General features: G+C 38.6%; 1 protein-coding gene across 7 annotated transcripts in view; it reads left to right on the top strand.

Moving 5' to 3' along the window:
- Nucleotides 1–13,682, top strand: part of ARFGAP1 (ADP ribosylation factor GTPase activating protein 1) — a 30,611-nt gene extending 16,929 nt beyond the window's left edge. For 4 of the 7 annotated variants that reach the window (XM_030533015.1, XM_030533014.1, XM_030533016.1 and 1 more), the window contains 6 exons: nucleotides 1,165–1,197; nucleotides 2,643–2,672; nucleotides 4,255–4,311; nucleotides 6,031–6,090; nucleotides 8,220–8,296; nucleotides 9,029–13,682. In XM_030533015.1, the coding sequence (XP_030388875.1) occupies nucleotides 1,165–1,197; nucleotides 2,643–2,672; nucleotides 4,255–4,311; nucleotides 6,031–6,090; nucleotides 8,220–8,296; nucleotides 9,029–9,386 (615 nt within the window). In that variant the 3' untranslated portion in view covers nucleotides 9,387–13,682. The remainder of the gene's footprint in view (nucleotides 1–1,164; nucleotides 1,198–2,642; nucleotides 2,673–4,254; nucleotides 4,312–6,030; nucleotides 6,091–8,219; nucleotides 8,297–9,028) is intronic. The other 3 variants (XM_030533018.1, XM_030533020.1, XM_030533019.1) reach the window with 2 other exon arrangements.
- The last annotated feature ends 3,380 nt before the right edge of the window (nucleotides 13,683–17,062 follow it).

The following is a 17,062-nucleotide window of genomic DNA, read 5'->3' as shown; positions in this document are numbered from 1 at the left end:
ACATGTTCAAGCCTTGTCCCCCCCCTTTCCCAATGCTACAAGATGAAATGGCCTAAAACCCGTCCTCACCCTCTCCCCACCATCTCATAAGATCTCCATCTTCCAGCCGAGTTTCTCAGCTTTCAGCCACATTAAGTTGGCCACTGAAGAGGAAATAGCTGCCGAAGGTAGGCGCCTGACTAAGAGCCTCTAGAATCAAGCTGCCAAAGCCTTATACATCCAAACTTTCAGACATCCCACCACAGAATTAAATGTAATTTACTATCTAGTGTCAACAACTCTTGACAAAGCACCCCACACCACAGTTTGTGCCCTTCTCATCTGCTTTAGACCTCCCATTCCAATGGATTCATGAGAATTTCATATTTTGGACATTGCTCCTACTTCCTGTATTTTCGACATATTTACTTTTGGATATGCGTACACAGCTTTGAGGCATTTCTGTAAATAATTGGAGCACTGCACATAAAAATCAAGAGAAAGATAATTAACGTTGATTTACCATTCTTTGTTTAAAGGGGTTTTGTTTTCTGGGGCAATGGTGTGGATTAGTGCTAAGTCAAGTTAGTGTTTTCTGCAGAAATTTCACACTGAGCTGTATATTGTCGATTTGGTCAGTTGCTTTATGTTTCAGTTTTTTAGTTCAGTAGATTTACACTGAGCTATAAAGTCAGACTGATTTACTTAGCACATCAGGGAAAGATGCCGGTGAAGTGTCTAGAATTCTGAGTTGTCAGAGTGGAGTTTCTGTCAATACTAGGCTACTGTGTTTCCCCTGTCTTTATGCCCCCTTTTGGCAAATGGTTTTATATCTGTCTGGGGGATTATATAAGTAGCTATCAACTTACTATTAGAGCTAGTCAACATTTCAACATTTTAAAATAAAAAATGAGGGGAGAGTTTTTTGTGAAAATGCTTCTTTTTTTAAAAAAATCCAGTTTTTGTTTGCTTCTGTAGACAGTTGATACCTTCATAGAAGGATGGAAGGAGTGTACTTTCTTTAAAGCTAACCAAATTCTAAGAAATAGTGTGAAATCCTGGACGCCATTGAAATCAATTTCCCATTGGTTTCAGCTGGGATCAGGATTTCACTCACCATGTCTGTTTGTTAGGGAAAAAAAATCAAATTGATCTAAACAAACAATTTTATTTTCCGTTTTACAGGCTACCAAATTTGGATCTCAAGCAACTCAAAAGGTGATTAAAACAAGTAGCTCTGTCATTTATAGTAATCGGGCTTATCAGGAATCACTACCAATTCTCTTTATATCAGTAGTACGAGATGTCTTGGATCTGGTCCTTATGAAACCATGGTGTGTATCCTCAGTGCTGCATATTTGCATCTGTATAATTATACACTAAGATATTGTCTCTTAAAAACTACATATTAGATTTTACTCCCACAAGGATTGTGACATTTTTATAGTACGCATAAATAATAGGTGTAGTTACTTGCTATTGAAATTAAACAGTTTAATGAATGAATGATTTGATGCCATACAGTATTGTTATGATTGTGTTTTTGAGAAACGTAAGGATGGTTTCTCCATAAAATATATATACTAATTTTTGTGTGTCATCTGTAAGTAGGTGTTTTAACAGAATGCACATGCTCATTCCGTTGCATGAATTGAAAATAGCACATTGAATAATGTTGAATTAAGATGATTGTGTTTAAACAGGCAACAATTTCAAATGTACACATTTCATTTTTATACTAAGATTAAAGTGAGGACAGTCAGACCTAAATTGCCTACAGCTCTGACATAAACATAGTCTGTTTATGTAGAACATTATTGAAAATCCCAAGCCGGAAAGCAAAAATCTGGCTTTACTCCTTGAATTACCCAAGGAATATGATTAAGTGCCAAAATCTAAATGTTATGTTTTGGGTTGGAAGGGGATTATCTACAGTACATGAAAGAGTCTTGCTCTTGAACTGTGATTCATGTGTGTACAGCATTAGCCTGAGCTACATGGGACATTGTTCAAAACAGGGTTGGAAAATCATGGGAAGGCTTGATGGTCAGCAGGGAGTTACAGGTGCTGGTATGTCACTATCTCACATTATAGGCTAACATTATGTGTGTTTTGAAGGATTAACAAAGAAAACATCATTCAGAAGTACTTCTACTTGAACCCTAGCTAAAAGCCATAAGATATTTATTGCGTGGCTTGAATGAGAAAAGTTTAGTGTTATGGAGGTCTTCCTCTACATATAATTTTCCATTTTGAAACCTTTCCTTTATATACTGTTACATTTAGTGTGGGTGTACATCTTTTTATAATATAGAGAACTAAATGTAGAAGCTCATCAGATCTACTGACAAGCACTTTAGCAGATTGTTCTTCTTCAGCCATATTAATGATAGCTCAAATTTGTTAATTAACAACCTGATCTATTGCTTTATAGCACACATTTAGAATCTGGCTTACGCTGAACTGTGGCGGCCATGTGTTTTGTAATTAAGTTTAGCTACTGGACATGAAACAGACTTCTGCTCATTATTTCTCGTCAGTAGAGCCTGGAATTGGAAAAGGATCATGCTACTTAATTTGCCTGAAAAATGCTTCAATTTTTTTGCTAAAAGCTGCTTCTTCTACCTTCCTTGCTCTCTTTCTCTTGTGCTGTCTGGGTAAAGTTTTGGGGCTACAAGCAGCAGCCAGAGCCGGTAAAGCACTCACGTACATTCACGTGCATGGGCGCTTTTTGTCACTGTTCGTGCTGAATATGTGTGTTTGCTCTTGCGCTGTCTTTTTATTTCCTCTTTTTAAGTCAGTCATTTTTTTAATAGTGTTGTGTGCATCATTCTGTAATGTCTCTTCAAGCTTATTTAAAATAGGTTAAATTAGTAAAAAAGAGCCAGTTCTGCCCTCTGGTATGTTAAAGAACATTCTGTACTGTGAGCTATGCTACTTGCAAACGTTAGTCATGTCAGTTTTTCCTTCTGCATGTGGAATTCAAGAATAATGTATGTACAGAATAGCTTAGCCCCACAGAAGGAATATAGTGTTTGTTGTACTGGATCACACCATAGGTCTATCAAGTTTGATTTCCTGTCTTTCACAGTGGCCGATATCCAATGTTTCAAAAGAAGACAAAACCGTGTCACCCACTGCCCCTTTCTCTAGCCATCTGCAAAATTGTGCAGCCCTGTTACTGTACAAAAGGGTCCTCCCTGATATCTGCAGTGATCCATTACTCCCTTAAGCATCATATTTGATGTTCTTTGATCACTAACTGTAGTTAATTATACCTTTTAATGACAATAAATTGGACAATGTCTGAGTTAATAGGCATAAAATAGGCTGATTCAAATTCTGTGGGGATTTTTGTGTTTTGGGTTTTTTGCAAATATTTGTTTATGAAGAGAATGAATGGCAGCAGCTTAGCACATAAGCAGCTCTTCAAGAACTAATCAGTGTAGTGTACTTGTCACCCAGTGGTTGATTAAAGATTGTTTTATTATGGACTGTGAGAAAAGGAATAATTTTAACAGTTATGAAAAACTCCAAGTGACTCTGTCCTTTTAATATTGTCCTGCCAAAATCATTTGTGACTTCCTCACTCTTACAGTATGGATTTGTATGCTGTAAATGTCCTCTCTAAAGTACAGCAGCAGCCTTATGCATCTATCCTAGATATAATTACAGTTTTCCTCCTAGAATGTCTGCACATCTCAGTGGAGAGAGAAGCTTAAGCTATAAAATAGTTTAATCATCCTTTCACATGGGTATGACTTGGTGTATTGCCTAGAAACAGGGAATTGGTTATTAATAGATGACATTGCCTATGTCACAGGAAGAGAGTATTTTATTATGAAAGAATTAATATGAAAAGGCTTGTGTCTGCCGATTAATCCCATTAACAAGAACATGTAAAGAAGGGTACAGTTCTCAGAGTTTTTCAAAATATTTGCTAAAGCTCATGGCTTAGCAAGAGGCCTGCCTTCTGGGCTGTTGCTGGTTGAAAGGTTGTGCCAGTTCAAGGACAGACCTTTCTTGGGCTGTGGGAACTTTCAGCAGCCTTTATTGCCTTTTATCTGTGTTTTTCTTTTTCTTGTAGCACTTTCTCTGTAGTGTTGCACTGTGTGTGCTTTTAGCTCACTATGTTGCTTGTATGAGGCAAAGCTTAAGGCTTTTCTGTCCTATGTTCTTTGAGTCTCCTGCAGGCTAGTTTCTTGGCAGTGAATGTTGGCAGTATTTTATGAACGAAAATATAACTGACTTTACTTTTGTTTTGCTTTTAAATAGGCATCAGAGTTAGGTCAGAGTTTAAATGAAAATGTTCTCAAACCTGCACAGGAAAAGGTAACTTTGGAAATGAGTAAATTTACTTAGAGTATTTTTGTATTACCTAGGAAGTCATTTTTTGTTTTTTACTGCCACGAATAGTTAGTTAGTTGACAGCATGTTCAGTTATTTTACATATCCTGACCCAGTAGCAGAGGGAAAATGCTAAATAATTCAATATTAATATTACCAAAGAAATGTTAAAGTGGCAAAATTGTCCTCGTTTTGATGGGCTTCATGTCCAAATCAATCCTGAGAGATCCTCATTTTCTCTTGCTGGTTCTGTGTCCCATGAGATGCCCTGTTACAGCCCTCTTCCTTCATGGGATGGAAGAATGGCTGGAGCTCCATTCAGAGTCCCTCATGGCACCTCTTAATTGGCTAGAGAGGTCAGTGATAAGCAAATATTTTGATTAGTAATATTACCTTAGTGAGTTTAATTTCATAGTAGTCACGTTTCTGACTGCTGGTACTGTTCCCTTTCAAATAAGCATCTTGAAGGCATATCAGAGCATCCACAGCTACATAAGGGTTCATATATTTCTGATCAGTAATGTGGTTTCTAACTGATTGCAGATAGTTTTTAAAAGAAATATGATGTTCTTGATTTTTTTGTTTAGCTCCTTGTTTTAATCAGTTAATCTCAAGGATTATCTGTATTCATAAAACAGAATTTTTGTTTCATGGGGAACATAGTACCAGCACTAGATTCATGTCAGATTTGGAAAAAAATAAGCCTATCACCCAAGTAAATCAGTCCTCTTATATCACATACTCATTACATTTGTCTTTTTTTATATGGAGTTTTCCACTCTGTGATCCTGAATCATTTCCAGAATAGAATCTTTTTACAGAAATGAATCTTCTTATCAAGATTTTCGTTTTGGTAGATATTTGTTTTGGTAAATTCTGTATAGATGCAAATAGGGTAATTTATAATACAAGGTATATTGCAACCAGTACATTTTCTTAGGGTGCTTTTCCTGTCACTCACTTCCATATCTTGGAAGACTACTGTAGTGAAGGATGTTGGACGCTAGCTAAGGTAAATAATGGCAAACTGCCCTTGGGCAATGCTTTGTTAGTTTATTCTAAATAAAATTATCTTCTAGATATTCTAGATCTTCTACATAACTGACAGCAAGCGGTGACAGTCTGGCCCATGTGTAACTATATTAGGTCACTTGTACACTTTTGTATTGGGATGATTGTTTTACTCCAGCTGAGAAACTAAATTCCAGTGTGCTCCAAATGACCAGAAGGCAAGGATATTAAGGCTTTTGTAAGGCTTCCAGTAGATCTGTGTAAATGCTAAAAACATCTTCTTGGAACCCATTCTTATAGGTGCCTTTTTTTCAGTCTCTCCAGAATACCATTTTATGCAGTAAAACATATTCTTTATAAATGGCCATGCAGTAAGTTTTTGGTTGTTTTTTTTATCTGTGTGGGTGTTTTTCCCACCACCACTCTTCCCCCAGTTCTCAAGTTTCCTGTAATAGTGCCAATCCAAAGCCCAAATAAGTCAATGGAAAGAGTCCCACTAACTGTAAAGAGATGAGGATCAGCCCATTAGTAGCAGCAGACTTCATATATTTTCTTAACCTCATTGTCTTCGAGTCAAATATATTTTAGCTTGTTTTTAACTTTTGTCCTTAGCTGTTATCACAAGCTGTCCTGTTTTAAGCTGTAGACACCATTTTGTTTCATCACTAACTGCGCACATTTTGATTCATCTAGGTGAAAGAGGGAAAAATGCTTGATGAGTTCTCCATGGGGGTATCTCATCTGGCCACCAAGGTACGAAGGGGCCTGCCTACCCATTAGGAGGCCAAATACTAAGCCAGTCTCCATATTCTTTCATGTTCACAGGTCACAGAAACACAAGTGATAAGTGTCTTATAAAACAAAATCCCTAAGATGTGTTAGTTTCTGCCTTTTGCTGTTTATCTGTTCTCAGTACAAGTAATCTGAGAGAGATATTTTAAACACAAGATTGCTTATACAATTGACATAATAAAATAGCTTGATACGCAGACAGATTGTGAGTGTAAATAGCTACAGGTACATTAACCAGATCTTAGTAGCATCTGAATGATGCTTACACTGACAGCGAAATGTAGACGTGTAATAGAATCAGTGACCCCAAATGCTTGACAGTAAATGTGTGCTAAAGAATATGGAGGCGGCTTAAATACAATATGTACACTTATTAACCTTATTAATGTGTGTATCTTTTTCCCATTATGCTGACATTGCTTGGTAATGTGGTAAGTGCTCCCTACTACTGCTCGTTTCAGGACACTTGCAACATTTTATAACACGCTGTTTCAGTAATTTGCACAGCATTGCCTAGTGCTTTTGATGTCCTAACTGTTGTGGGCAGTTAAAGTCAGTATTGGACGTCATAGTGCCAGGAGTTTTTCCTGTTTGAAAGGATGGGAATGATGGAATGCTTCAACAAAAAAGTGAATTAATGTCTTGTCTATTTTGCTCAAAGCTTGGCAGTTTGCCCCATCATACATAGAACTCCAACTGGTGTATTTGGATCTCAGAATAGTGCTCATTATTGATGCCATTTCATGGGTTGTGCTTATGATCTCAGCATAACAGAAGGAAAATGTGTTTTGGAATTCCTCCAACAGTAACATTCAAGAAATTAACTTTTGGCCTGTCCATGTGAGCACTAAAATGAAATTGCGTTTGGAAACAGTTGGTAAAACCACTTAAGTATATTTACACTATTGCTGTGTGAATAAAGTGAGACCCTGCAGCAGATCCGGAACTTAGTTAAACATTGCTGGTTTTGGATTAACTCTGGATTTACATCAGGGTAATTGAGATCAGAATGTGGCTCCTAGTTTGTGGTAATTTGATGAATCACATTCAGAATTCTTAGCATGCAAGCACTGTTCTATTAGCTATATTTGGTTTAAAACTTGCTTAGCATGGACACAAGCCTTGTTAAACCATTATGAAATAGAATACTGTTTAAAAGTTCTAGACAGGGCTTCATAATCTAAGGATATCAAGTTAGGTCTGTTCCAGTATTTTCTCGCTTATGAAGATCTTTATGTAGCTCCAGCCATGTACCTAGTTTCTTATACCTGTTTATTAATATATGTTACTAAATTTCCATCAGCTCCCTGACTTTTATTCTTGCTGATTTAGAAAATCTACAGTGAAACAGATTGGCGAGTGTCTGGCTAGCTCCCCAACTATTGACTAGAATGGCTAGAGATTCATGCAAAACTGGTGCTTCACCACTTTTCTGGGGGCACACCATTTATGTACAAAAGTGGGCATACCAAGTTGGAGTCGGGGGCTAAAAACACAGGGTCTGAGTCACCCAGTACTTTATGCTGCCATTCACACTAGTGCAAAGTGGATGGAAAATATTACCATTCTGAACTGGTGGTGATTGTCATTTTCACAATGACATCACAAAATCCATCACAGTGGAGAATCAGGTGACCCTTCCTGCTCCGAGCAATCCCAACATTTTCATCAGAAAATTCGAAGGCAAAAGTCAAAAGCTGTTACTATCAACAGTCAAGTGGAAAAAAATAAGCCCTGCTTGTCTGTCCAATTTTTTTGTTAATTGCTCACTTGTTAAGCACTGTCCAGTCAATGTGTTTCTTTCATGGACCTTGCAAAATCATCATGAAAGCTTAATAGCCTAGACATAACAATGACTTGCTATGATGATGACAAAAGAGAGCCTATTTTAATTGCCATACTTGCCTCCCGAGTGGGTGAGCCGAACTTCCTGAGGCTGCTTTAAATATGTCTTCATATGCACAAAGAGGTGTTCTGTGGTGGTGCATTGTGGATTTTAGGTAGCAGTCTTTATTAGAACAAATGTGTGAGCTCAGTCCAAATATGTGGTAATTCATTAAGTGTGAAATAACCTTTTTCTTTTTTTCCAGGTTCAGGGGGTTGGCAGTAAGGGATGGCGGGATGTCACCACTTTCTTTTCCAGCAAATCAGATGATCTTTCTGAAAGGTACTATCTGTTTTTTGTGTTGTTTTTTTCTTCTCTCTAAAATACATGGATTCATAAAGTATGTCAAGACATACCCCGTGTTTTCCCTATAATTATAAAAGTATCAGGGGAAACTCTTTTCCTCAGCAATACTAGTGTCTTTAATTTTAGTAGGAAAAAACATATTTTTCTTTCATCAAATCTTCACTAGTTTTCAAAAGTAATAAATACCATTTAATATAATAAACAGGTAATACAGGGCACACGAATACGATTTAATTTAATTTAGCTGGTCATCAGCCCTGCGTATTGCACTGAGACCAAAATAGCTCTGAATGTAACTTTTTTTAATTCATACCAATTCAGATGGAATACATCTTTTTATATTTTCAAGGTGATTACCCAAACCAGCAAAATCTGGAAATTAAAACCCAAAGCAGACTCCATTTTAAATATATTCATTCAAGTTCCTCTGCCTTGCTCATCTTTGTCATCTCCAAATTGCTTTGAGCAAAGGGTATTGGCACTTTTGTTTTCTCTATTCTTGTTGATTAATGTCTCAGCTGTAAAATTAAATGCAGAAATACCATTTTTTTCCCTGCAGAAATACCTAATTTATAAGGTGATGACAGACAAGCTTAGTAGGAGCTGGGGGTGAAGGTTTAGCTTAAGCAGATTTATTAATTCAGTAATGTGAGATGAGTGGTACAAAAGCTGATATTTTCCCCCACCTCTGTTCTTTTTGCTTTAAAGACCACCTGAGGGAGACAGCTATCAGAACAGCGGAGGAGAGGGCTACCAGAACAATGCTGTAGATCAAAGCTTCTGGGAAACCTTTGGCAACTCAGACCCACCCAAGGCTCATAAATCCCCAAGCAGTGACAGTTGGACCTACGTGGACAATTCCACAGAGAAGAAGAGCTCAGATAGCTGGGACGTCTGGGGTTCGGGGACGGTCTCCAACAACAAGAACAGTAACAGCGACAGCTGGGAAAACTGGGAGACCAACTGGGAAAATGCTGGAGGGAAGAGCAAGACCAAAAAATCCCCCAAGAAAATGACAAAAGTGTCTTCAGCAGCTGATGATGGGTGGGATAACCAGAACTGGTAGGCCTCTGTAACCCTGCTTCGCATGGCGAAGGAAGGAGTCCATGCTCTCTGATGAGAGAAGTTTCACACACAACTGGATTAACATGGTTGTCCTTGTCGACCTGTTACCCTGTGCTTCCCCTTCATTCTCCTTTCTTCTGTTCCAGTTTAGAAAAACAAATAGTTTCTCAGTCTCATCATGACCATATGAAGATATGGCTCTCCCATCGTAAGGGATAGTAATAAATATATTCTCCTCACCATAGCGCTATTGGAGCTGGGTATGCTAAAATGAGAACTCAGAGGAACAAGTCAGTGCAAGCATGTTTTCATGGCACAATATTGCATGTGTAGTTTCTTAGGATTGCCCCTCCAGTATTCCTAACTTCTAATGAAGTTCTAGAGAACATCTGGGGTGGAGTGATGCAGAGAAAGGAGGAGATATATTTTCAACAGATAGCCAGCAATTGAGCGTGTGAACTGCAGTTGAACAAGTACCAGTTTAAATGCCTCTCTACTGCTGGGACTGCATTAAATCTGGCAGTTAAAAATAGCCGTTAAGACACTTTTTATTGAAGCTGTATTTTTAAACTTTGCAAGGTTTGAGAACTTTTTTTAAACCTTTTTTTCTTATAGAGATAATTCCTAGATGAGGGGGGAAAAAACCAAAACACAAACTAGAGCTAGATGATGATTAGTATGTAACTCACCATTTTGTCAAGCTGACCATTTAGGAGTGTTCAGAATGGCACCACTTCTTGCCCTTTGATTTAGGGATGTGTACACAGTGCAGATTTTCTGCAGGTGTATCATGCAGAGTGATAGTATTTTTCCCTTTTAACTATGAAGAAGTGTCTTCCTCTTTAGCTTTCTTCCTTCCAGATTCCTAATTTCACCTGCTATGTTTTTGTTAACATGAAATCTTCCTCCTCTGCTGCTTGATCTTTTATCAGCATGTGTTGAGCACAACAGCAATGAAACTTCGGGAAAATCTAGCGACAGAAAAACAAAATTGGAGAAGAGAGGGAAAATAAAAAATTGTTAAAGATAGAGACAAGCTAATTTTGATGTATAGATGAATAGAACTCTGGATTTAACAGTGAAACTTAAATTCAGCAGATTGATTAATCTTCTCTTCAATTTGTCAAATAGAAACAATTCTATAATTGTTTAAACCACCTTTTCCTCCACAATTTCCCTAATACCTTTTATATAAAAAAACAAACAAAAAAAAACTCAGACTCTAGTCAGGTCTGAGTTTTGATTATTTTTTTTACCTTCTTTTCATGATTTATAAACCCATAATCTTTGAATGTGGAAAACTAAAATAGAGGAATTCAGATATTTCCTTTGACGAAGGTGTCTTATGTTAAGTATCTGCTGTGAATGGGATGTAGATCTATTTTTTTATTGTTACTGTGGTGTAATGTCATAAATATACAATATAAGTGAATATTGTAGTTAGAAGTCACTTGAAAACTTCAAATCATGGTGCCATTGGATAATACTTCAGATATTAGTGTGGAATTCTGTACCATGGGTATTTGTGAACCTTTTGAGAGTAAGAATATCTTTGTATTGACAAGCTGACCAAATGGTAGCTGATGCTGATCGTTTGATAAGTTTTCTGTCTCAGCTATTGCTCAGTTTCTGTCATTCACCCTGGAAAAGGTTCAAATTTAACCAGTGGATATTGGCCATAAATTAACTGTCTTCAGCAGCCAGAAAAAAAAAAAATCATGAATTACCCAGAAGTATTAATGGTTTCTTGATTTATAGTCTAAGTAGTAATCTCTATGTTTATATTATGGAGAAATTTTGATCTTGCAGGATTGTTTATTGTATTTCTATCACTATAGTCTTTCTGATTATCAGCTGACTATTTTTCTGATCTGTTTTATCCCCTCTTCCATGCTGCGCCCCCATCCTTTATCTCAATGGTTTTCTCTTGATTTAGTACCCTTTCAGTAACCTTTTGGTGGTATGTTGAGACCCACACCTAACCAGAGTACTTCACGCAATGCTAGTAATTATCCAGAGCTTGCTTGTGCCAGAATAATGCAAGGCTTTGTGTGTCACGCTAAAGAATCCTAGTTGCTGAATGACCCTTTTTAAAATGGCAGCAGCACTGCAAGATCTAAGACGCCAATGCTTCTTGTGATAGTGGCACCATTTTCAAGAACATTTACAGCCAGAATCTATATGAGTGGTTTTACTGGAATTTCTTCTTCTGTTTCAGAGATCTTGTTGTCATGGCTTGACTGCATGTTAAACATGTAACAATTCTTGTATTTTATGCATACACTTCTGTTACTTGCTCTTCCCTTTCACTTGTCTACTGCCCAGTTTGAAACTAATGCATGTACTTTGAAGGCCATGCTATGTAATTTGTATGTGAAGTGGTATTGCCCAGTCCTTGACTAGCAATTATCTTTTGTGAAGTATTGCAGTAGTCGTGACAGCAAAATGCACCTGATTAGCTGGGTTGCCTGACTTCTGAAGTTGTTTGTCTAAAATGATGTGAAGCTGATTCAGCTTCCTGTGTTCTATTTTGTTACTGTCTCTTTTCACCAGCTTCCTGAAATAGCTTTCTGTAATAGGTTGAGCGATCTATCTAAATAATTTGATGTGCATATACTATTGTCCCTATTCTCCCCACTTTTGTGGTTTGCCTAATAGGGAATTGTTTACATCACACTTGCAGCTAAGATTGGCTCAACATAGTTTTTAGGTCTATACTTGAACATAGTGAAAATCAGAGCCCTGACTGAGTAGAACTTCGTAACAGTGGTGTTCTTCCAGTCCAGGAGACAGTGAAGGAATAGCTTCCTCCTTTGCACTGTTGTGGGGAGACTTAACGTACCCTTACGCTTCCAGAGTGATATTGTAGGGTGGTTAAAAAGTAGCATTGTGATGGAAGATACGGATGGAACAGTAAAACTGGGCCTGTTGCTCAATCCAAGTGCATGCATTTCCCATTCATTTTAGCACCACTGAATCAAAAATGAATTGTTTGCTCATCGAAATCCAGATGGTGTAGCATGTCTTTGAGTAGAGGTGAGAGGAGGATGAAACTAGGGCATTTCCTTTGGCCAATATTTGTTCTCTTTGGTTTTAGTTTATTAGCAGCCATTTGAAAGCTGTTCAGTCAGAGGAGGGCAGTATCAAAGCCCAGTTCTCAGTGGAAATGTTTTCTTATCCTAAAAAACACCCTCACAGCTGGCACTGTTGTATTCTTGAGACGTACCAGTAACTGAATGGTGGCACCTCAGCTGCATAGATGTAGCCCAGCTCTGAGTTTGAGACACATTCCCAGGGTATGCAGGCCTGTAGTGCCCCAGTATGCTGTGCCTATTTTGTGGATAAGCAGGACTTCTGTTTTCAGAACTGTCTTGCACCTTTCACTAGCATGAATTCTTTTTTTTTTTTTTTTTAAATGAAGGGGAGATGGACACTAGGGAAATGGTGATTGGGGAAGTTTTCTATTTGATAGTGCATCTCCCAGGTTAGCCTTTCCAGTGTTTCAGTCTCCATTTCATTTAAACTGATGGATCTCATCAATGGCATATTTACAGCACAGAACTTGTAGGGCGTTCAAACTCAGTGCTGTTTGCAAAGGAGCAACACATCTTAATTCTTGGTGTTCCCAAACCAGAAACTGGATCTTTTGCTTCTAGCATTTAAGATTTTGAAATGTTGCTTTCATTTTGTCTTGAAGCCTGTCACTGGTTACTAAATTTCAAGAAATCTTTGGCCAGCTCTCCTTAATTCTTGATCTATACAATAATGCTGCTGCTTTTTTCCCGCTCCAAACATTGTAACATTCCACAGGTAAATAATGTATTTCAGTGTAATAATCTGTGCAATAATTTAACAAATATGAGTGAAACCTCCTTTGTATTCTGATCGAGGAAATAAGATTTAAAGATGCAGTGCCCCTTCTTGAGGTCAAAATAGCAATCAACAAAAGTATGTCAGTATCCCTGTTGCCTTTGTAAGTGATCTGATTTTAAAATCCCTGGCCAAGGAGGGTTTGTGCAATCTAGAGCTGAAATAGAAGTCAAGAAGTGGAATCTAATGCCCATTACTAGAGTGTTGGATTGTAATGGCCTACAGTGACCACTTCTGGAGCCATTTTTGTGCCAGCAGAAGTTTGGTAAATGCGGGGGGTACTGTATCTTTAATTTTCCTTATGTGTTATGTGATGTTAACAGGAATGGCAATTTCAGTGAACAATATGTTCTATGGAGTGGTACTGGACTTAAGCTGCAGTGTCCTCTTTTACAAGAGCATTACAATAAAGCAAAGAGTAATGGAATAGAGTGGTGTCAATCTCCTGAAGGGACTACACTTAATTTTAAAAGCCTAGGAAATACCATCCCCTCTGTGTGGGCCTCTTTTTGTCTTCAGTACAGTGAAACCTGATTTAAATGATCACTTACAGGATATACAAAATAGGTTGTTTAATAGAGGTGGTCTTGCTAACAAAGTGAAGTGGATTGTTACTCAAAGAAACAGATAGTGTGGGGGTAATCTAAAGATAGGATAGCATCCTAAGAAGGATGGTATCTTTTACTACAGTATCAATATGAAAATGGGGAACAGCATAGTGGCATACCTCATCCCCTCACATGGAATCCTAGGGCAGCTAAGTGGTGTCATTTATGTCCTTGTGTAGTTGGGATCACACATTCTTGACTGGAGGTTAGTGACTGTAACATGAGCTCACCTGGGCAGTGGCTGGGTTTAAAGATGATGGTAAAGGAGGGAGGAAATTGGGGTGGAGTGTCAAGGGGGAGGGGAGCAGCTATCATATAAAGATTCATGTTTAACCATAAATTTGATGCAAGACCTCCAACACTAAATCCTCCTTTTTAAAGTTTATTTGTTTTAGGACCAGTTTTGGAGAACATTTCACATGTGGTCTCAGTCCTTTATTTAAAGTTGAGCTATTAAGTAGAAATGAACAGTGAGTTAAGCACAGACTTATGTGCTCAGCGATCTCACTAACCAGGCCGCAGGAGCATCTGCCATAGAAATAACAGAACGTTCGCTTCTATGAAATCCGCTATTTGGTTAATGCAAGATTTCAGAGAATCATGGATGTGATGAATACCTGAACTGGGTTTGATTTTATACATTATGTGAATCTTGCCTCTTCAGGAGAGTTCATAAATGGTCTGAGACTGACCCCTAAAAATTTACAGATCTTTAAATGTTACCTCTTTTTGATCAATCAGGACTGAATCCTTCTTGCCTTGTTCACACAAGTAGTTTTATTGACCTAGAGGGCTGTGTCTACACGAGGGAAGCGAACTTGGTAACTGAACTTGTGCTGGACTAAGTATCACCTGTGCCATGGGTCCATTTGACTCAGGCCATTTGATTTAAGGTTTGTCTCCCGTCGCCACTTGAGTACTGCTACACAGTTGCCTACCAAATTACATTAGTGTAGACAAGGCCTTAGCTAGGATTCCTCTGAGTAAAGTGAGCAGGGAATCTGACCATCAGCTTTGAAGACCAACCACTCAGCAGCATACAAAAGCACCATGAAAAGGCTTAACAGGTTGCACCATGTATTTGGAATGTCCAAGGAACTTACACACACAGCAAGAGCTGAGCAGGGAACACCATTCACAACAAAGGTGGATTGAATAGCACCACCTAGTGGTTCACCAACCATTTGATTTTAAGGATTTCAAAAGCATCTACGGTTTGTGCATTCTGAGGCTTTCGACATTAGGCAGTTGGGCATGCTGAATAAATGGCAGATAATGCCACAGGCCATTGACTATACATTTGGGGTTCTTTGCACACATGCTATAACTGCATTAATGATACTTTATTAAAATGAGCCTTGGCCTCAGAGGTGCTTGCCAGTGATCCATGAGCTGGCTGGCCTCCATTGCTTTTCCCAAACTGCACAGGCTAAGTAGTACACAGATACCAGAGTGCTTAGGGCAGTGTAAGAACCTAGACAGGATTAACTGGGCTTGTCTTTGAAGCAAGTCTGCTGGGATGTAGCCATAATGAGAAGACTTGTTAAAAATCCAGAGGAGCAAATAAATGGGGTCTGATTAGTTTCTGTTTGGAGAGAGTAAAATTCAAAGCTTAGCTATGATTATCATTGATGCTTTCAAACCTTTAAAAGAGGTAACTTGCAAGGAGATCCAGAGACGCTTGCTTATATTATGTGGTGCCACCTGTCCGGTGTCTAATGGGCCATCTTGGCACAGTGGTACTGGTACTTCATCAAGACATCAGAGCCGTGGGAAAGGAAACAATCTCTTCTAAGCAGTTTGCTGATATGGAGTCTTAAGAAAAATGCACCTTGTATTTTTTTGGGATCCTCCCCTCTGGGCTCTGAATTTCACTAAGACCATGCCAGAGCGGGTTGGCATATAAACTAACTGAAAAACCAGTGAGCATGAAGTGAAAATCAGAGTGCCTGTGCTGGACTCCACTTGGAGACTTGAAGTGTGGTGAGCTATTGGGAAGCGATGGACTGATTCTCCCAGACTGGTGATTACGGAGTGAGGTTGTGCTGTATCTCGCTGAGCTTCCTATTTCCTGCTCAGGCAAGCAAACACAATGCTATCAGCCTCCCACAGTTTGTAAATCTGCCTTTGTCTTTCCCTTCAAGCTCTGCCGAGCAGAAGAGGTTCTGAGGCTGTTGTATCACACAATAGATGTCACCTTCTGCCAAGAAATGCAGAATGGCTTAGGCTTCTCTTTGTGAAGTGAAATCAGATGTGGGCAGAATACAAGTGTTAATGGCTAACGTTTGTAATTCTCCATCAGGTTTTCACTTTACTGCCCTATATCCTGAATCCTGAAGGCCAGATGTTTTAAAGAAATGCTCAAACCTGCAATTTATGTCCCACTGTCTGTCTATCTCAGTTGTACCTGGACCAAGGAAGTCCTGGTTAAGATCAGGCTCAGAATCAGGTCTTCATTCTCCTAGAAACCTTCCAGCATTTGGGACTGCATATAAAAACTCCGATAGTTCTAAAGTGAGTGGCTGCTACTTAAAACTAATGTGTATCTTTACAATACACATTTTTATTGACATTAGCAATTAGTCATCACACCAATACTACAAACGTGTAACAAACTGTATCGAACTCACAGTTCTAGTCCTGAGGGATTTTCATAAGCACTCATCATTAACCTAATTCTGCTCTTATTGAAGTCAATATGAGTTTGACCAGTGGTTTTAGCGGGAGCAGAGTTAGGCTAGCGCACATATGAATAATATGGTATCTTAATACTCTAACTTGTCTGTGATATCTCATACGTGCATCATTGTCCAGCTCTGCTTATGGCAGGTCTAGATAACATGGTGGTTAAAATACATTTGGTTACATGGGGCCTTGTCTACCCTAGCACTGTAACTAAGCAGTGCTACCACTGCTGGGGAAGAACTGACTATAAAGGGAGGAACTTTTTTTGGCAAAAAACCCAGCATAAATAAAGCTACAAGCACCACATTGCAATCCCTGATACCAGTGACAGTGCAAACGAACAACCTCCGTGAACAAGGGAGTACGAAAATGACTTGCAAGAGGATGAAGAACCTTGAAAGTGTAAACTCCCCATTGTTGTGCATTCATCTAATCTGTAGTCTCTGACTACCTTTGCTTTCATCACACTGCAGACCCTGTTGTTTGTACTGTAGTAGCACCTAGAGGTTGAAAT

Source organism: Gopherus evgoodei, chromosome 14 (genome assembly GCF_007399415.2).
Source record: "Gopherus evgoodei ecotype Sinaloan lineage chromosome 14, rGopEvg1_v1.p, whole genome shotgun sequence".
NCBI lineage: Eukaryota > Metazoa > Chordata > Testudines > Testudinidae > Gopherus > Gopherus evgoodei.
Note: the sequence above shows the minus strand (reverse complement) of the source record. Positions and strands in the feature narration are given on the sequence as shown.